Source organism: Podarcis tiliguerta (assembly GCF_965153285.1).
Source record: "Podarcis tiliguerta genome assembly, chromosome: 13".
Classification (NCBI taxonomy): domain Eukaryota; kingdom Metazoa; phylum Chordata; class Lepidosauria; order Squamata; family Lacertidae; genus Podarcis; species Podarcis tiliguerta.
In genome coordinates, this window is record NC_139546.1 from 51,255,293 (window position 1) to 51,274,849 (window position 19,557).

The 19,557-nt window shown below is 49.2% G+C and overlaps 1 protein-coding gene and 1 long non-coding RNA gene across 3 annotated transcripts in view; one reads left to right on the forward strand and one right to left on the reverse strand.

The window, feature by feature from the left end:
• Positions 1-19,557, reverse strand: part of LOC310663273 — a 297,785-nt gene that overhangs the window by 117,433 nt on the left and 160,795 nt on the right. The window lies entirely within an intron of this gene.
• Positions 1-19,557, forward strand: part of NLGN2 (neuroligin 2) — a 45,201-nt gene that overhangs the window by 9,086 nt on the left and 16,558 nt on the right. The window contains exons 2-3 of one of the 2 annotated variants that reach the window (XM_083410216.1): positions 2,641-2,697; positions 14,541-14,690. In XM_083410216.1, coding sequence (XP_083266342.1) covers positions 2,641-2,697; positions 14,541-14,690 — 207 coding nt within the window. The remainder of the gene's footprint in view (positions 1-2,640; positions 2,698-14,540; positions 14,691-19,557) is intronic. The other variant, XM_083410217.1, reaches the window with a different exon arrangement.

A 19,557-nucleotide genomic window follows, 5' to 3' on the forward strand; every position in this document is an offset into this window, starting at 1 on the left:
CCTCCTCTCCCTGTTTTCCGCTCTCCCGCTCTGCCCTCCCTTTCGCTGCTCTCTTTATATAGCAGAGGATGCTGCTGCCCCGGGGCGAGTCGCCAGCCCGTGAAAAATCCTTCTGTCTTAATCTGCAAATGCCCAGTTCCCCCATCACATCAGGGAGGAAAGGGAGATGCCAGCCGTCGCGCTGGCCCAGATTTCGGCCGGCGGAGCTGAGCCGGGCACGGTGCCAAGCCTTTCGCCTCTCCTTCCCCCAAAACTCCCCCTCTCAGCATAGGATTTCCCTTCGGTTGCAAGTCCCCCTCCTCAGATACTCTGCCGCCTTCCTGGCAAACTCTCGCGGGAATTCCTGTAGCAGGGAGTTCCAAAGATCCGCAGGGGCCTGCTTGCATTGCTCGGGAGCTGGAAAACCCTGGCCTTCCCCTTTGCCCTCTTCCTCCTCCAGCTCAGCGCTCTTCAGGCGGCGCCGTCTGCCCGTCCGTTGACACCTCCTCCTCCAGCCACAGGGGGTTGAGATGGATGACCCCACGGGTCCCTTCCAACGTCCTGCGGCTTTGCTGCAGCCACCCACGCCCCCTCTCCCATCTGCCTGCCAGATCCCGTCTCGACGCCTCCTTCCCGTGGCCCGCTGGGCTCTTGGCTTTGCCTCGGAGAGATAAACCTTTTCTCTAGGACACCAAATTAAAAAGAGCTCCCGGTTCGCTCTGCTTTCTGTCGCTTCCCTCTCTAGTCACCATCCTCGTCCTCTTTGCCTCCCGGTTCCTTCCTCCCGCGTCTTCCGGAAGGATGCTTGGGACGCAGGCCGGAATCCGACGGGTGCAGTTCTGCCTGGGGAGGGGACCGCACCTGTGGAATGCTTGCTTGCTCATAGAATTGTCCAGATGGAAAAGGGACCCTGAAGTGCCATCTAGACCAACCCTCTGAAATGCAGGAGTCCTGCCCACAGCCACCCGTGGCGGGACTCGAACTGCCAACCTTCCGGTTAGCAGCCAGGCGAACTGACCCTCTGCGTCCCTGAGAAATGATGTCACACACCGGTTAAAGGCCGTAAGAACCAAAAACGACAACCACGACCCAGGAAGCGGGTTAGTGACTCGATCTTGACTTGGAATCAGCACCCTTGGGAGAAAAAAGTCTCCAAAAAAGCATATTTATTTCATTTTATTTCAAAGCGCTTAGCATTTTTTAGCATTTCTAAGCGTATCCGTTTATTAAATTTCCTCACAGTCGTACCTGGGAAGCCGAACGGAATCCGTTCCGGGAGTCCGTTCGGGTTCCGAAACGTTTGGGAACCAAAGCGCGGCTTCCGATTGGCTGCAGGAAGCAGCTCCTGTAGCCAATCGGAAGCCCCGTCGGATGTTCGGCTTCCGAAAGGACGTTCAGAAACCGGAACGCTCACTCCCACGTTTCGATCATTCGGGAGCCAATTTGTTCTGGAGCCAAGGCATTTGAGATCCAATTTATGACAGCATCCGAGGATCACAAAGGCATTTTGCAAAATAAAAATGCACAATATAATAACCAGTGCTTTTTTTCTGGAGGTACGCAAAGCCCACATTTTGTGAATCTTTGTAGAGGCATACTTCAGGTTACAGACGCTTCAGGTTGCGTTTTTTCGGGTTACAGACTGCCGAAACCCGGAAGTACCGGAATGGGATAGTTTCAGGTTTCGGCGGTCGAGCATGCGCAGAAGCGCTAAATCGTGCTTTGCACATGTGCAGAAGCGCCGAATCGCAACCTGCGCGGTTCACGTTCACAACCCAATCGTCCCCTGTACTTTTGTCCATTTGCTGTGTTTCTGTCCCTCGATTTGAAGTACAAAATGGTGATTTTTCTCGAGTCAAAACGAGAGTACCCCCCAAGTATTTTCTCCAGGAAAAAAGCAGGGATGATAACAAAACAGGACAGTTTTTGCAGGCACACAGGTTTCCTAAGACGCTGGTTTCCAATTTAAAGATCCGGCAAGTCCCTTGCAAAGAGAAGAATTTGGTGTGGCCCTTAAGTAAGTGAGCTTGTCTGCCCTCTCCCCGCCCGCTGTCCCAGGGGTGTTGAATGGCAATGAAATTTGGAAAGGGAGCCCCAAATATCATCTAGTCCAGGAAAATCGCATCTTGCAGGGTCCCTTGCAGATGGTTGTAAACTTGAAAGGGACCAGCAGCGGTCATCTAGTCCAACCCGCTCCGATGCAGAAAATGCAAGCAAAGAATCTCTCCCTCCCAGGTAGACCTGTTATCCATTTCAGGATCTAACCCCCCACCCACCCACCCCTCCCAACCTGGTTTGTCTCTAACCTACCTTTAATTTCACAGCATCCGGTTTCTCTATAATTCTGTGTCATATATATAAATCTATTATATATATATATATATATGCTTTTTTCGGTGGGGGGGGAAGGAAAAATAAAAATATCCCGTCAACGTCAGCAACACACACACACAAACCCAGGAGAGAAAAAAAAAACCTTTAAAAAACGAAAATTGTTTGTATTTTGCTAAAAGAAAGAAAAGAAATATTGCTTTTTCCCCTTTTTGCTGAAGCAGACGAGAAACAAAAGTCAAAAACCGATCTCTTTTTTTTCTTGATCTTTCTCTCTCTTTTTACCCCCTTGTCCCATTTTTCTTTTTTCTTCTTTTTTCTTGCTCTTAGGTCCGCTCACGAAAAAGCGTGAGGAGGTGTCAACTAACAATCCCTCTCCAGACGAAGGTATTTTTCCTGCATGTTTCACAAATCTTGCTTTTTTAAAAACAAAACAAAACAGAAACAGAAAATATTTTCCTTTTTTTTTGGTTTTGGTTTTTTGGTTTTTTACTTCTTCTTCTTTTTAAATATATATATATATTGATTAAAAAAAGAAAAGAAAAGAAACCAGAACAAATAATATATAAACTTTTGGAAAAAAAGCAACCCTTCCCCCCCTCTTTTTTCCTTTTTTTGGGAAAGCACCCCCCCTTTCTTGTTTTCCAAAATCATCACAATTTTCGCTTCCTTCTTTCTTTACCTTTTCCTCTTTTTTTTCTCCTCCTTTTTTTTGGAAGGGAAACAAACAATAATAATAATAATTACAATACTGCCCCCCCCCCAATCCATTTAGGGCCAGATGATTTACTGAGATTTAGAAGAACTTTTATTGCAAATGGAAGAATTTCATTTGGGATTTGGGTGTGTGCTTGTATTTGTGGGTGTGGGGTGTGGGGCTGGTGTCCCCACCAGAGCAAACCAAGCTTTGGGCCTGTTTCCCAGAATCCTCCTCGCTCACAAATTCCAAAATAAAGTGGCTTTTTTTTGGGTGGAGAAAAGCCCACGGAGGGGGGGGGGTATTTTCTGAACTTGGCAACTTTTAATTCATTGTGAGAGAGGAACGGCCTTCGTGGGACGGGACTCTGGTGTTGTTCTCTGGTTCCCATTGTTTTCCTGCCTTTACGAACTTAAAAATATATATATTTGGGTTATTTTTCCCCCAACCAGGGTGTCCCCCAAACAAGCCATCACCACCCCTTAAAAGTCCCCGGTTGTGAAAGCGGAAGATTTCTTGTCACTCCCAAACTGACGGAATTAAAGCAGCAATTTCCCTTGTGCCCATTTTACAGAAAAGTTGCTTTGCTCCCTTGTTTCTTGGTCAGCAGCCGAGAACGGCTTTCCAGATGTCGACGTACTACAACTCCCATCAGCCCCAGCCAGCGTGGCCCAATGGCCCAGGGGGATGATGGGAGTTGGAGTCCAACGAGACCTGGCTAACCCTTCCGCCGCTTTGCACCCGGGCGGCGTGGGAATTGTAGTTCAGGGATGGCAAGAAAGAGAGTGAAGGAATTGTAGGTGCTTTGACTGTTTGGTTAACAGGATACGCCCGCAGTTTCTCGTAAGAAATGTTGCCTAATTGGGAGAAACGCAGGGAAAAAACACACGCCTTGTGGCTTTTTTGCCCATCTAAGCCAGTGTTACCCGTTCTGGCTGGCAGCATCTCTCTGGGTCCCTGGCTGTTTCCTTGTTCCCTTTTAAAACGGAGACTCTGCCGGGGTTTGAACCTGCAACCATTGAGCAAAGGGGGCCAACCCCCAAAGCTAACCGATAAATACTTTTCTGTGATAATTTCACCGATTTAGGGTGCAACGATGTGCCCGTTTAAAAACCAAAATAAGAATTATTTTCCTTTTTTGCCCCACTCAGCAGTGGCCTTACTGTTTTCCATCGCCTTTTGCCCCAAAACAATCAGACGGTTGTGTTTCGGGTGTCCCTGCGGAATTATATCTCTCGCTGATATGGCCATGCAGGGAATTTCCGTGAAATTTTCGGAGGAGAAAGGGGGAACTCTCGCTGAAAAGCTGGCCTCGAATATCTTCCCTTTCTCCCCCTTTTCTTTTTTTGCAACCACAGCCCTTTATTTCGCCAGGACTGGAACGGCGCTGCTGAGTTCTAATTTGAGGAAAGAAAATGCAGGAAAGGGTTTGGGGTTTTGCGTTGTTTTTTAAAGGGCAGCAAATTATTACGCAGAGGAACTTGGTGGACTGGACTATTTTGGGTTTATTAGATGGAGCGGAGAAATTGGACTCGTGGGTCCTGGTGTACGCGGAGGGTTATTTCGTATCAACAAGAGTCCACACTGCAACTCTCCCCCGGGTATTTTAATCCCGTGTAGGAAAAAAAAAAAAATGAGCCGAAACGGTGGGAAATCCTCTGCTGTTAGCAAAATTTGCACACTGGTTGTGGTTCTAGCCTCTCTTTGCAAGGTTATGCAGACCGTGTTTGCTCGTAAATGAGCTACCGGATACCCTTAGTCCTAATTTGCCCAGTCCTCTTTTAAGGCCATTCAAGTTGGTGGCCACCCTGTGGCAGAGAGTTCCACAGGTTAACAGCGCTGCAGGAAGAAAGGCTATCTTTTATCTGTCCTGAAACTTCCAATGTTCAACTTCATTTAATGTGCTTTTAATCTCTTGTTGGAAGCCGCCAGAGTAATAAATTATTATTATTATTATTATTATTATTATTATTATTATTATTATATGCCCTACTGCCCCGAGAGAGGGAGGAAATGATTTTCCTTGGGCCATGCGTACTTGACTTCTATCATGTCGCCTCTTAATCGTCTTTCCTCTACATGAAAAAACATCCCACACCTTTCTGCAACTTTTCAACTGAGCTCAGTTTCCCATTTCGTCCAAATCTCCGGAACTGTGGTTTCTCTAAACTGTGGTTTCAGAACAAGCCAGAACAATTTGATTGTGGTTCGTTTTAACAAACCACGGTGTTTCCAGGAAACCGCAGTTTGGGGACAACAACCGTGGTTAGTTTAAGAGCAGAAATTGACACTTCCGTCCTCCCAGAACCTGAGGCTCGTGAATGCAGAACCATTTGTGTGTGGTTTTTATTGTGATAAAAACAAGCGGAAGCGGAGGAAAGAAGACAAAGCACAAAGAGAAACGTCTTGTTTCGCACCCAGTGCCACATTCACTGACGGTGGCAGAATGAGGCGTTGGAACAGTTATTTAAAATTTATACACCCCTTGATTGTAAAAAATAAATAAATCCTAAAAACAAGTTTACAAGGAGAAGAAAACAATAAATTTGCCAGTAAGAACAGTAAAAAGCGACTCTTTAAAACAAACAAAAATCAGCAATAAAGTAAAAACATATTAAACTGTACGCTGATGTTCTACACGTCTGGGCAGGCTTGTCTGAACAAAAATATTCTTTTTTAGCTGGACCCGAAAAGAGCCCAGCGAAGGTGCCTGGCAGGGAGTTTCAGAGGCTAGGTATTGCCACACAAATAGTTCAGTGAGGGTTTATCCGGGGTGTAGAATGGGCAGCACTGCTTTAGACTGAAAGAGAAGGGTCACGTTTTTACAATCTTCTACTAGATGGGGGAGGGACGTGGGTGGCGCTGTGGGTGTGGCGCTACTGTCTCGGGACAAGCCCGCAGATCCTGCCTCTCTGCCCTGACGTTGTCCCTCTTCTTCTGCCCGCCCGCAATTCAAAGCGCGGCCTTCTCTCTTGACTCTCTCGGGAATTCCTGTGGCAGGCAGTTCCGGAGGTTAACGGAACAATAACGGAAAAGGAAAGAGGAGGCTCCTGGTGTTTGGGCCGACGCAAAGGTGGGTGAAGGGGACGCGGGTGGCGCTGTGGGTTAAACCACAGAGCCTAGGACTTGCCGATCGGAAGGTTGGCGGTTCGAATCCCCGCGAGGGGTGAGCTCCCGTTGCTCGGTCCCTGCTCCTGCCCACCTAGCAGTTCGAAAGCACGTCAAAGTGCAAGTAGATAAATAGGTACCGCTCCGGCGGGAAGGTAAACGGCGTTTCTGTGCGCTGCTCTGGTTCGCCAGAAGCGGCTTAGTCATGCTGGCCACATGACCCGGAAGCTGTACGCCGGCTCCAGTAAAGCGAGATGAGCACCGCAACCCCAGAGTCAGCCACGACTGGACCTAATGGTCAGGGGTCCCTTTACCTTTACCTTTACTAGATAGGCAGACACTGGTTATCTAAAAGAGACTCCCTGCAAGTAGAAATCTAGCAGAGCAGGGAAGACACTGGTTATCTTAAAAAGACTCCCTGCAAGTAGAAATCTAGCAGAGCAAGGCAGACGCTGGTTATCTAAAAAAAGACTCCCTGCAAGTAGAAATCTAGCTGAGCAAGGCAGACACTGGTTATCTAAAAGAGACTCCCTGCAAGTAGAAATCTAGCAGAGCAGGGAAGACACCAGTTATCTTAAAAAGACTCCCTGCAAGTAGAAATCTAGCAGAGCAAGGCAGACACCGGTTATCTAAAAAAAAAAAACTCCCTGCAAGTAGAAATCTAGCTGAGCAAGGCAGACACTGCTTACAGAAAAATACTCCCTGCAAGTAGAAATCTAGCAGAGCAAGGCAGACACTGGTTATCGAAAAATACTCCCTGCATTGGGAAACCATGAAACAGTGCCTGCTCAGGATTTTACCGATTCCATTCTACTAAATTGGTAGAGTTTGGTGGAGTTCAGGCAGGGAAAGAATTTGGGGTTCACCGTATACTTAAGAACTCCTTTCTTGTCCCATCCTGTGGCCCCCTCTCCAACACAGGGAAAAGGAGAATTTGAGGAGAGAACCCCAAGCTATTGAATTAGTCATAGAAATAAAGAGTGGGGACACCAGGGGTCATCCAGACCAACCCCGTGCAATGCAGGAACTGCGGCTGTTTTGTGAGCTAGTCCCGTTTTAGTGAGCTAAGATTGCGAGCCGCATTGTTCAGCCGAAGAGTATGGATTTAGAAAATCACGTTCTGAAGACAAGGCGCCCCCTTCTGAACCCTTCCTGCGTGTGTTCCTGAGCACATGCAGAGTTTTTCTTTCTTTCTTTCCCCCGTACCAATGCGGCCATATTCTGGCAGTACAGGACAGGTGTTTATTTCAAGTATCCACTTCTCCATATGTTTCCCTTACAAAGGAAACGGCTCCAAATTGCTTATTATTTCAAACAAAAACAGCAACGACATTTCAGAGGTTAAAACCGATAACTGAAAGGAAAAAAGGCAACTTAAAACCAGTGAAACAGCGGCGTAAAAGCAAATGAAATTAGGAAGTCAGAAAAGTGAAGGCCGGGGCATGGTCTCGTGGGTCGAGGAAAACCTGGGCGCATAATAACAACAATAATAACACATCTTTCTTTCTTTATCCTTTTTATTTATTGAATTTATAGCCGGCCGTTCCTCCCTGAGGGTCCCGGGGCTACAAACGAAGGTGCAATTGAAAAGCAAAATGCAAAAGCCTTGTAAAACAGGTGGAAAACAATTGCATCTAAAAGCAATTACAAGCTAGAATCTCCCCCCAAAGCGATTCCAACTAAAAATAACGCTTCTCGTCCAAAGATTTTGGGGGCGCATGGGACCGTATCTGGCAGCCAGCGCATGTCTGAAGCGAATGGCAGGTGGGGACAGAGAGAAGGACGGCCCAGAGATCTGGGGCCATATCCCACCTGAGGAAAAAGGTCTTCAAAATCAAAAATCCCTGCGCTATTAATTTTTTCCCTTTTAGGGCAGCCGACACGGCGTCCGTTTAAAACAACGCCACAAAGTCCAAGAGGATAAGGCAGAGGATTCAGCGTGAAACGAGTCCAAAATCAGAGCGGAGGGCTGTTTAACTGCCTTGAAGGGAGATGATAGAATTGTAGAGTTGGAAGGGGGCGCCGGGGTCATCTAGCCTGACCCCCCCCCGCTTATTTACCTATTGTTCGTTTCGTCTGGCGAAACGATGGTGAGGAGAAGGAAAAGGTCTCAGAGCGGCTTACGGAAAGTTTAAAGCGATAAGAGGATGGGGGAAAGCAGCTTTTTAAAAAAAGGTTTAGGAATAATGGACAATAAGATAAAAAAAAAAAACACAGATTAAAACACGTGTCAAGGGCCTACGTGTCTTAAACAGGCTTGCCTAAACTAAAATGTTCAAAGCAGGCACCCCAAAAAGTGTGGAGCCTGATATCAAGTTGCAGGGAGTTCCAAAGTTATTAAATTTGCACCCCGATATATATATATATATATATATATATATGCAGGTTTTGGTGTCCTCGGGTGTCTTCCCGTGTAAAAGTTGGGGTGTCTAGGCGACGTTTCGACGAGGTCTCACTCGTCATCTTCAGGCTGGTGCTTTCGGCTTCTTGTTACTGGAACAGCTCTGTTCCAGTAACAAGAAGCCGAAAGCACCAGCCTGAAGATGACGAGTGAGACCTCGTCGAAACGTCGCCTAGACACCCCAACTTTTACACGGGAAGACACCCGAGGACACCAAAACCTGCATTCCTGTACCCGTGAAAATCTACGAAAGCAAATATATATATATATATATATATATGGCATATCTGTTGGGGAAGACTTCTCACAGCGGCCACTCAAATGCCCCAAGGGAAAGCCTACAAGCAGAATTTGAACACAGGATCTGAGCCTCGTTCCACCTGCTGTTTCTTTCTGGTGGTAGAATACAGCCGTTGCTATTATTATTATTATTATTATTATTATTATTATTATTATTATTTACTGCCTTTCATCCGAAGATGTCAGGGCAGTTCACAAGATTAAAATACAGCATAAAAGCACAAATAGTTAAAACAATAGCCCCCCCCCCTCCCACATTTAGAAGTCCATGCAATATTAAAAAGACACAGACTGGCTCGGAGAGGAACATTTCCGCCTGGCCTCTAAAGATGTCGAATGAAGGTGTCCGGCTGTCCAAAGCCGCCTCCTCTTCCGTGAATTGGTCCAGGCCTCTTTTAAAGCCGTCTCGGTTGGCTTCCTGTGGCAGGGAGTTCCATAGTTGAACAACAGCATGAAAAAGGTCTTTTTTAAAAAAATCTTCCAACGTTCACGAGTTCCAGTGTTGCCAGAGAGGGAGGCAAACCCTTTCTCAGTCTCTGCGCAAGGCCTAATTTCACGGATCTGGGCCTTTCCTCTGAAACCAGAAATTCCCAACTGCTCCCCGTCCCCTCGATAATTTGGGGTGGCCTTTTCTGGACCCTTTTGCGGTTCTGGTTTGTGGGTTGCCGCCGGCAATCCGTACGCCAAGTAAATATTCATCTCCCCGCTTTGGAGCCCCCTCCCCTCCTGCGAAACATCTGGCAAACAGCTGGAGCACCCAGAATTTCTCCTCCTAACACCCACAGTACGGCGAGGACTCACCGCAGTAATCCTCAACTGGGTGCCCTCCAAATCCTTCAAACAGCAGCGCCCGTTGGCACCACCCGCTGTGCTTTGAACTACAACTCCCATTATCCCCTGGCTGGGGTTGATGGCAGCCCCAGTCCAAAATATCTGGAAGGTTCTGGTTTACAGTATTGAAACGACTCAAGGGCCACCCGGTGGTTTTCACGGACCCGCCAATCTTCACACAACAAATAACCATCGAGTTGCATGGGAAATGCAGGGATCTTGGACCCAACCTGAGGCTCGAACTCACGACCTTGAGATTAAGCGTCCCATGCTGTAATTAACCAACGGAACTCCCTGCCACCAGATGAATGGAATACAACTTCAAATAAGGATCGGAGAAATTTGTGGAAGATAAAGAGAGGAATATCTGTGGCTCCAAGCCAGGGTGGCTGTGCGTTGACCTCCACGGTCAGCGGCAGCGGCGCTCCTGGATTCCAGCTGCCGGAAACCGCAGGAGGGAAGAGCAGGTCTTGCGTTCGAATCCTGATTGCTGGCTTTCCCACAGGTTGGCCGCTGTGAGAACAGGATGGGCCGTCGGCCTAATCCTGGTATTTCTAAACATTGACTGGAGTGGGGGGGAGTTGGAGTCCCAACAGCAGTGCGGTGTAGCGGTTAGAGTGCTGGATTAATAATAATTTTATAATAATAATTTATTATTTATATCCCGCCATCTGGGCGGCTTCCAACAAAATATTAAAATACCATAATGCATCAAACATTAAAAGCTTCCCTAAAGAGGGCTGCCTTCAGATGTCTTCTAAAAGTCAGATAGTTGTTTATTTCCTTGACATCTGAAGGGAGGGCGTTCCACAGGGCGGGTGCCACCACCGAGAAGGCCCTTTGCCTGGTTCCCTGTAACTTGGCTTCTCGCAGTGAGGGAACCACCAGGAGGCCCTCGGAGCTGGACCTCAGTGTCCGGGCAGAACGATGGGGGTGGAGACGCTCCTTCAGGTCTACTGGGCCTTTGAGGCCGTTTAGGGCTTTCAAGGTCAGCACCAACACTTTACATTGTGCTCGGAAACGTCCTGGGAGCCAATGTAGGTCTTTCAGGACCGGTGTTATATGGTCTCCCAGTTCCCAGTCTGGCTGCCGCATTCTGGATTAATTGTAGTTCCCGGGTCACCTTCAAAGGTAGCCCCACGCAGAGCGCATGGCAGTAGTCCAAGCGGGAGATAACTAGAGCATGCGCCACTCTGGCCGGACAGTCTGCGGGCAGGAAGGGTCTCATCCTGTGTACCAGATGGAGCTGGTAGACAGCTGCCCTGGACACAGAACTGACCTGCGCCTCCATGGACAGCAGTGAGTTTAAAATGACTCCCTGGCTGCGCACCTGGTCCTTCAGGGGCACAGTTGCCCCATTCAGGACCAGGGAGTCCTCCAAACCCGCCCACCTCCTGTCACCCCAAAACAGTCCTTCTGTCTTGTCAGGATTCAACCTCAATCCGTTAGCCGCCATCCATCCTCCAACCGCCTCCAGACACTCACACAGGACCTTCACCGCCTTCACTGGTTCTGATTTGAAAAAGAGGTAGATTAAGAAGTGGGGAGGGGGGGATCAGGGTTCAAATTCCACCCCCCACACTGGGTGACGCTGGGCCTGTCGCTTTTCTGATGTTCTGGCCAAGCATGTAGAGAACGGAGGCCAGCCTTGCGTTACCTGACACATTCCCCGAAGGAGGGCGGCTGCAGTATGCTCACAAGGAAATAGGAACATACCTAGAGCCCAGCAGGATCAGGCCAGTGGCCTCCAACTATGGCAGCAGAACCCTAGTCACCGCCGACAGCCGTCTGCGACTTCGCCCACCCAAGATGGCCGCCGCCCCCTGTGGCAGGGAGTTCCGCAGGACTTTTCTGTTGCCTGTCCTGAATGAACGAATTTTATTATTTCGGTCACAGTTCCAGCCCACATACAATATATCAAGGAAGTTATAAAACACGATAGGGATACATTTGAATTTGCAATTAGGTAAAACAGGGACAATACAGATATAGCAACAGTTAAAAAAATAAAAATAAAACTTAAGTCACTAATATATAACCTAAAACTATCATTTAAGGCCTTAGTCATTATGATAAGAAATCAGTAGGTTCATATTAGTCCACCACCAGAAGTCAATTATGGATCAGAAACCAGACAGGGCCCTATTTCGACGTATTCACCTTCATCAGCTGGAAGTAACAAATATTACATGAAAATACATTTAAATTCTCTATTTGAGTTTGTAATCCTTGTCAGAATACATACTTTTGAATGGATTAGTTTTTGTTACAGATGACTATTGATTTGCCAGTAGGGACCACTCCCACTATTAAAACTTACATTGGCCTGAGTTCTTGGTGTGCTTTTTTCTTGGTATATTTAATAACAAGAACTCCAACTTATTTAACCTTAAACATGACGATAGCACAGCTTGTTCCTGAAGTTTTGTGGCAATTGCACAGAATTTGGCTACCTTTAAGCAAGAGGTTTTGCATCAGTCCCTGCTTTAACTTAGAGCCACTAACCTGTTTCTGGCCCAGCAAAGACCATATCCTGTGCACCTCGTGCAAAAAGCAACAGCACTCGAACCCGAACCGTTGGAATTAATACATGATCTGTTCAGATAGACTCAGAAAATGGTCCCAACATTCGGTTTCGCTGGAAGTCCACGAGTCACGGCGTCTTGAGATATATATGTGTAAGAGAAAGAGGGGTTTGGAGGAAATAGGAGGTGTGTTTCGGGCAAATAATAATAATAATAATAATAATAATAATAATAATAATAATAATAATAATTTATTATTTATACCCCTCCCATCTGGCTGGGCTTCCCCAGCCACTCTGGGTGGCTTCCAAAAAAATATTAAAATATTGTAATACATCAAACATTAAAAGCTTCCCTAAACAGGGCTGCCTTCAGGTGTCTTCTAAAAGTCTGGTAGTTGTTGTTCTCTTTGACATCTGGTGGGAGGGTGTTCCACAGGGAGGGCGCCACCACCGAGAAGGCCCTCTGCCTGGTTCCCTGCAACTTGGCTTCTCGCAGGGAGGGAACCGCCAGAAGGCCCTCGGAGCTGGACCTCAGTGTCTGGGCAGAACGATGGGGGTGGAGACGCTCCTTCAGGTCTACTGGGCCTTTGAGGCCATTTAGGGCTTTCAAGGTCAGCACCATCACTTTGAATTGTGCTCAGAAACATCCTGGGAGCCAACGTAGGTCTTTCAAGACTGGTGTTATGTGGTCTCGGCTGCGTACCAGATGGAGCTGGTAAACAGCTGCCCTGGACACAGAGCTGACCTGCGCCTCCATGGACAGCGGTGAGTCTAAAATGACTCCCAGGCTGCGCTCCTGGTCCTTCAGGGGCACAGTTGCCCCATTCAGGACCAGGGAGCCCTCCACACCTGCCCACCTCCCGTACTTCTGTCTTGTCAGGATTCAACCTCAATCTGTTAGCCGCCATCCATCCTCCAACCGCCTCTAGGCACTCACACAGGACCTTCACCGCCTTCACTGGTTCTGATTTGAAAGAGGTAGAGCTGGGTATAATCCGCATTTTGATGAACACCCAGCCCAATGCGAAGAGGGATCAGGTTGCCCAAAGTCAAACACACGTGTGTGGGGTGGTTGTTGGTTTTTTTTGGGGGGGGGGTTCTATGAATCACGACCCCCTTTCCTTTGGCCCCACCCTCTTCCCCATCTGTTCCCCTCAGGAAAGGCGGGTGGGTGGGGGGAGGGGCCGAGTGGAAACCGCTAATTAAGACCTTGGTGCGTCTAATTAACGCTCTCCCCTTGCAGCGAATTAATTAGGCTCCAGGTTGCCATGGAAATGGATGTGACCTAGAAACGCAGGCCGGGGCTTGAGGAGAGGGGCTGCCCTTTTTCTGCGTCTCCCCCCCCCTCCAGGGAGGCACGGTTTGGGGGCACAGCGGGTCACAGCCCCCCAAGCCCTTTCACCTTATCCCAGTGGCCAAAGTTGGGCTGAGGTGTTGCGGAGGACGGAAACAGTGACATATAACACCACAAAAATAAAAAATGAGCATCCCTCCATTGGCTAAGCTTCAAACATCGTCCTTTCATTCATCTCTGGCCTGGAACCCAGCTCACCTGCCGACCCCAAACACACCAGCCCCACCAGGTCCCTGGTCATCGGCTTGTGGGATTTGGGCCTGGGGTCCGGCCAGGATTCTGGATCTCATTGCAACAGCGCCTCGTAACCCTACTGATCCGCTGGGGTTCCCAGCCAAAGCCGCATTCGCACCCTGTCTTTAAAGCGCCGTCAACAGTGATGGCTTCCCAGAGAATTCTGGGAGTTGTAGTTCTTCCCCTTGCAGGCCTGCAATTCCCAGAGTTCCCTGGGAAGGGACATGGAGTGTCAAAATGGGCTTCCCTCAAGGAATCCTGGGAGTTGTAGTTCGGTTAAGGGTGGTCGGCATCGTGAGGTGACCGAGCTACAGTTCGCAAAGTGGCTTAACAAATCCACTCCTATTTTCAAGGGATGGAGGACTGTAGCTGTGCAAGGGGAAGAGGGGTCTCCTAAGGGTGCTCAGCACCCATAACCCGTCACGCAACGTGACTTGCAAAGGCCCCACAATTTCAGGGGTCCCTGGTTTCGAGAACACGCTGCCCGCTCCCCCCTGTTCCCATCCCTCTCCCCTCCCAGCTCTCCTCAGCTACTGATTCCTGCTCTGTCTTCATGGACTCTCAGAACGGCAGAGTCGGAAGTGGGTCCCCGAAAGGTCATCCATCCCAACCCCCTGCCATTCGTGGAACAGCAGCACGCAGAGAGGAGCTGGCGTGTCTGCCGCGTGCTAGGGGAAAACCTCTCCGTCCTTCCTCCCAAAAAGGAACGGCGAGAGGCTGTCGCGGAGGGAACGGATCCCAGCCTCACGCCACCCATCTCTCCCTTCTCGCCCCGCAGATATCCGGGACAGCGGCAAGAAACCGGTGATGCTGTTTATCCACGGCGGATCCTATATGGAAGGGACCGGGAACATGTTCGACGGCAGCGTCCTGGCCGCTTACGGGAACGTCATAGTCGTCACCATGAATTACCGGCTCGGCGTGCTGGGTAGGGGGGCTTCGCTGGGGTGGGCTGGGGGAACAGAGCCCAAAATCTTGACTTCTTTTTCTCTTTCCCTTTTTCTTTCTCTTTTTCTCTCTTTCTCTTTCTCTCTCTCTCTCTCTCTTTCTCTTCCTCTTCCTCTCTCGTTTCCCCTAACATAGTTGCTCTCCACAATCGCAGGTTTCGTTTTCCTCCGCCGTTCTCACGCTGCGTGCGTGCCACCGGCTTGAAGCGTTCGTTTTGCCTCAATTCGGATCGAGACTGGTTTGGCGGGGAGGGCAGGAACGGACGCCTAAAAATGCAGCGCTTTCTAAGAAACGGCCGGATAGTTAAAAACAAATTGCGGCCGACAACTCGTGTACAGTGTGATGCAGATTTCAGTCTATAACTTTTCTAAAGTTTTAAAGTGTTGTTGTTGTTGTGGGCAATTTCCGTGCTGGTAATTTTGTCGTTTCCTCTCTTCTTCTTCTTTTGTAAACTGGTTTGAGCTTGTTGCTTTTAACAACCAAGCAGTGTATAATTTTTAACAAATGAAATGAATACACCAGACACAGCAGGCCGGGCGCAGAGGCGGTGGGAAGATGTGTGGGAAAGCGTTTGGGCGTCTTGGTTTCTGCCTCTCCTGCGACGGACGTATTTTGAAAAATCGGAGAGACGAAAACCGGTGTTGCGTTCTGGAAGTTGTGTGCGGCGAGAGAGAAATCTGGCCTCCTGTTCTGATCTCGGAACAGTTCTGTACACGGTTTTGTGTGCGGCCAATCTGTTCCCTGCTCATCTGCCAAAAAGTAAAGTAAGGTGTTTCGTTAAAACATATTTATTTCTGCTCCGAATTGACCCTCATGGATATCCAAGCCGTGATGCACCTTTGCCCTGGACTTAAAATAGCTGTGACAGCTCATTTGGTAGAATCTTGACCCCAGGGTTGTGGGTTCGAATCCCAGGTTCGGCTAAAGAGTCCTGCATTCCCGGGGGTTGGAATGGATGACCCTCGGGTCCCTTCCGACTTGGCAATTCCGTGATTCTGCTTGTACGTTCGGATGAGCGTTATGTGCGCAGGAGAGCCGTTAGGGACATAGGAAGCTGCCGAATCAGACCTCTGGGGTCCGTCGACCTCAATATTGTCCACACTGGCTGGCAGCAGTGACCCTCCAGGGTTTCCGACAGGGGATATCTGAGGAACTGGTTCTGGGACCTCCTGCAGGCAAGGCAGTGCTACTCCCTGAGCTATGCCCAAATGCCCTTAAAATAACGCAAGAGTCTAGTCCTCTTTGCTCTGAAGGAATGGCTGCTATTAATAGAAACTTAGCAAGCTGGACGGGGGAACATATTGTGCTCCTTCTGGGGTAGTTTGTCCACCTTTTGGCCCCACGCCTGCACTCAGCTCTCACTTGTGGCTCCTAGAAACTGCCAGCGTGCGACAGGGGCCACATCCTGGGAACGGCTTCGACTGGCCGGCTGAACCAGGCGAGGGGAGCCGACGGGTCTCAAACCCTCAGTGAGTTAGAATCATAGAATCATAGAGTTGGAAGAGACCCCAAGGGCCATCGAGTCCAACCCCCTGCCAAGCAGGAAACACCATCAGAGCACTCCTGACATATGGTTGTCAAGCCTCTGCTTAAAGACCTCCAAAGAAGGAGACTCCACCACACTCCTTGGCAGCAAATTCCACTGTCAAACAGCTCTTACTGTCAGGAAGTTCTTCCTAATGTTTAGGTGGAATCTTCTGTCTTGTAGTTTGGATCCATTGCTCCGTGTCCGCTTCTCTGGAGCAGCAGAAAACAACCTTTCTCCCTCCTCTATGTGACATCCTTTTATATATTTGAACATGGCTATCATATCCCCCCTTAACCTCCTCTTCTCCAGGCTAAACATGCCCAGCTCCCTTAGCCGTTCCTCATAAGGCATTGTTTCCAGGCCTTTGACCATTTTGGTTGCTCTCCTCTGGACACGTTCCAGTTTGTCAGTGTCCTTCTTGAATTGTGGTGCCCAGAGTTAGGGTCTTCCTCTGCCTGTGAGGACAGTCTCTGGCAGATGTAGCGGATGAGACTAGGGGTGGGTCCAATGGTCCTGAAAGACCCACATTGGCTCCCAGTACGTTTCCGAGCACGATTCAAAGTGTCGGTGCTGACCTTGAAAGCCCGAAATGGCCTCAAAGGCCCAATAGACCTGAAGGAGCATCTCCACCCCCATCGTCCAGCCAGACACTGAAGTCCAGCTCTGAAGGCCTTCTGGCAGTTCCCTCCCTGTGAGAAATGAAGTTACAGGGAACCAGGCAGAGGGCCTTCTCGGTGGTGGCGCCCACCCTGTGGAACGCCCTCCCAGCAGATGTCAAGGAAATAAACAACTACCTGACTTTTAGAAGACATCTGAAGGCAGCCCTGTTTAGAGACGTTTTTAATGTTTGATCTTTTATTGTGTTTTTAATATTTTGTTGGAAGCCGCCCAGGGTGGCTGGGGAAACCCAGCCAGATGGGCAGGGTATAGAGTGGTACCTCGGGTTACATATGCTTCAGGTTACATACGCTTCAGGTTACAGACCCCACTAACCCAGAAATAGTGCTTCAGGTTAAGATCTTTGCTTCAGGATGAGAACAGAAACTGTGCTCCAGCGGAGCGGCAGCAGCGGGAGGCCCTATTAGCTAAAGTGGTGCTTCAGGTTAAGAACAGTTTCAGGTTAAGAACGGACCTCCGGAATGAATTAAGTTCTTAACCTGAGGTACCACTGTAAAAGGATGATGATGATGATGAAGGCAGTTTCTGCATTTGTTGTAGAGCAGCCTTTCTCAACTCATGGGTCCCCAGATGTTGTTGAACTACAACTCCCATCACCCCTAGCTAGCAAGGCCACAGCTCAGGGGTGATGGGAGTTGTAGTCCAACAACATCTGGGGACCCGCAGGTTGAGAAAGGCTGCTGTAGAGGGAAGTGAGGGCCAGAAGGGGCTCGCCCATCTCGGAGAAGGAAAACTCTCATCCTCAAACTCTGCTCCCCTGCGGGACATCTTCGTGAGGAGGAAACACTGTTGTTGTTGTTTCGTCATTTAGTCATGTCCGACTCTTCGTGGCCCCCTGGACCAGAGCACGCCAGGCCCTCCTGTCTTCCACTGCCTCCCGCAGTTTGGTAGCTTCGAGATCACTGTCCCACCATCTCGTCCTCCGTCGTCCCCTTCTCCTTGCGCCCTCCATCTTTCCCAACATCAGGGTCTTTTCCAGGGAGTCTTCTCTTCTCCTGAGGTGGCCAAAGTCTTGGAGCCTCAGCTTCAGGATCTGTCCTTCCAGTGAGCACTCAGGGCTGATTTCCTTCAGAATGGAGAGGTTGGATCTTCTTGCAGTCCATTGGACTCTCAAGAGTCTCCTCCAGCATCATAACTCAAAAGCATCCATTCTTCGGCGATCAGCCTTCTTTATGGTCCAGCTCTCGCTTCCATACATCACTACTGGGAAAACCAGAGCTTTAACTATACGGACCTACAAATCCGGAATGGAGTCCCTAAGGTGGTTGAACTGGTGCCATGCATCTTACTCTGGTTTAATTTGGGCCACACCTGCGAGGCTGAGAGGTGGGTCTTGTCGTCTGGGAAGCCCAGGACCTCCACACGCACCCGAAGGAGGTCACTTTAGGGTTGCTGACGTAGTGGTTTGGCTTCACCCCGAAGTGCAGTCCATTGTCTCTCGATACAGACGGTTGCCGACGATAGGAAGTGCATACAGACTCTGGCTCCATCTAGCTCAGACCTGCCTGGAGAAGCCATGAGGGTTTGAACCCGGGGCCAGGTGCCCTATCGACTCAGCTACGATGTCCCTTCTGCAAAGGGGAAGATGCACGCGCAGGCATTGCGTAACGTGGGAAGGGGGCCTCCCGCCGGCCTCTGGGGGGGTGGGTGAGGTTCTGACCTGGAGCGTGGACCCCTCTTCGGAGGCTCAGCCTCGCCTGCCCGATCTGCGGTTCAAGCCCCGTCTCGGCCCCTTCCTCTCGCCTCCGCTTCCCCTGTGGGTGTGAAATTTACCCAGGCGCAGTCGAAATTAATATTTCATTAAAAAGCTTTTAATAATTAACGGCAAGGCCTCGTTATCTCCAGCAAAAAAAGCGGGCGCCCCCGGGATGGAGCGATGATTAATTTTAAAGGAGACGTGGCCGTGCGGACGGGAGCGCTGAGCAGAGGCAGAAAGAAAGAAAGAAAGAAAGAAAGAAAGAAAGAAAGAAAGAAAAGGCCTTTTCTGATCGATCGCTTTGCTGAGCTTCCCTTTGTGTTGTGTGTTGAATCGGGAACGTGAGAAAGTTAAGACCTAGGACCTTTGTACCTACGGGACCGCCTCTCCTGGTATGCCCCACGGAGGACCTTAAGGTCCACAAATGACAACACTTTGGTGGTCCCGAGCCTCAAGGTGGTGAGATTGGTCTCAACTAGGGACAGGGCCTTTTCAGTACTGGCCCCGATGTGGTGGAACGCTCTGTCCCAAAAGACTAGGGCCCTGCGGGACTTGACATCTTTCCGCAGGGCCTGCAAGATGGAGCTGTTCCGCCTGGCCTTTGGTTTGGACTCCGTCTGACCCTTACGTTTCCCTCCCCTAATGGTCTTGATTTATCAGCTATTTTAAAATGAGACTGCATTTTAACCTGTATTTTAAATTGGTTTGTTTTCCTCCCTCTCTTTCCCCCCTATTATGTTTTTATTGCGATTTTATTTTATTGGTGTTAGCCGCCCTGAGCCCGGCTCTGGCCGGGGAGGGCGTAGTATAAATAAAAAATTTATTATTATTATTATTATTATTATTATTATTATTATTATTATTATTGTCAGGAGCAGCCTCTCCTCTGCTGCAACCTGGTGCCTGCCAGATGTTGGGGTTTTTTTTGGCAGGGGAGGGGGAAGC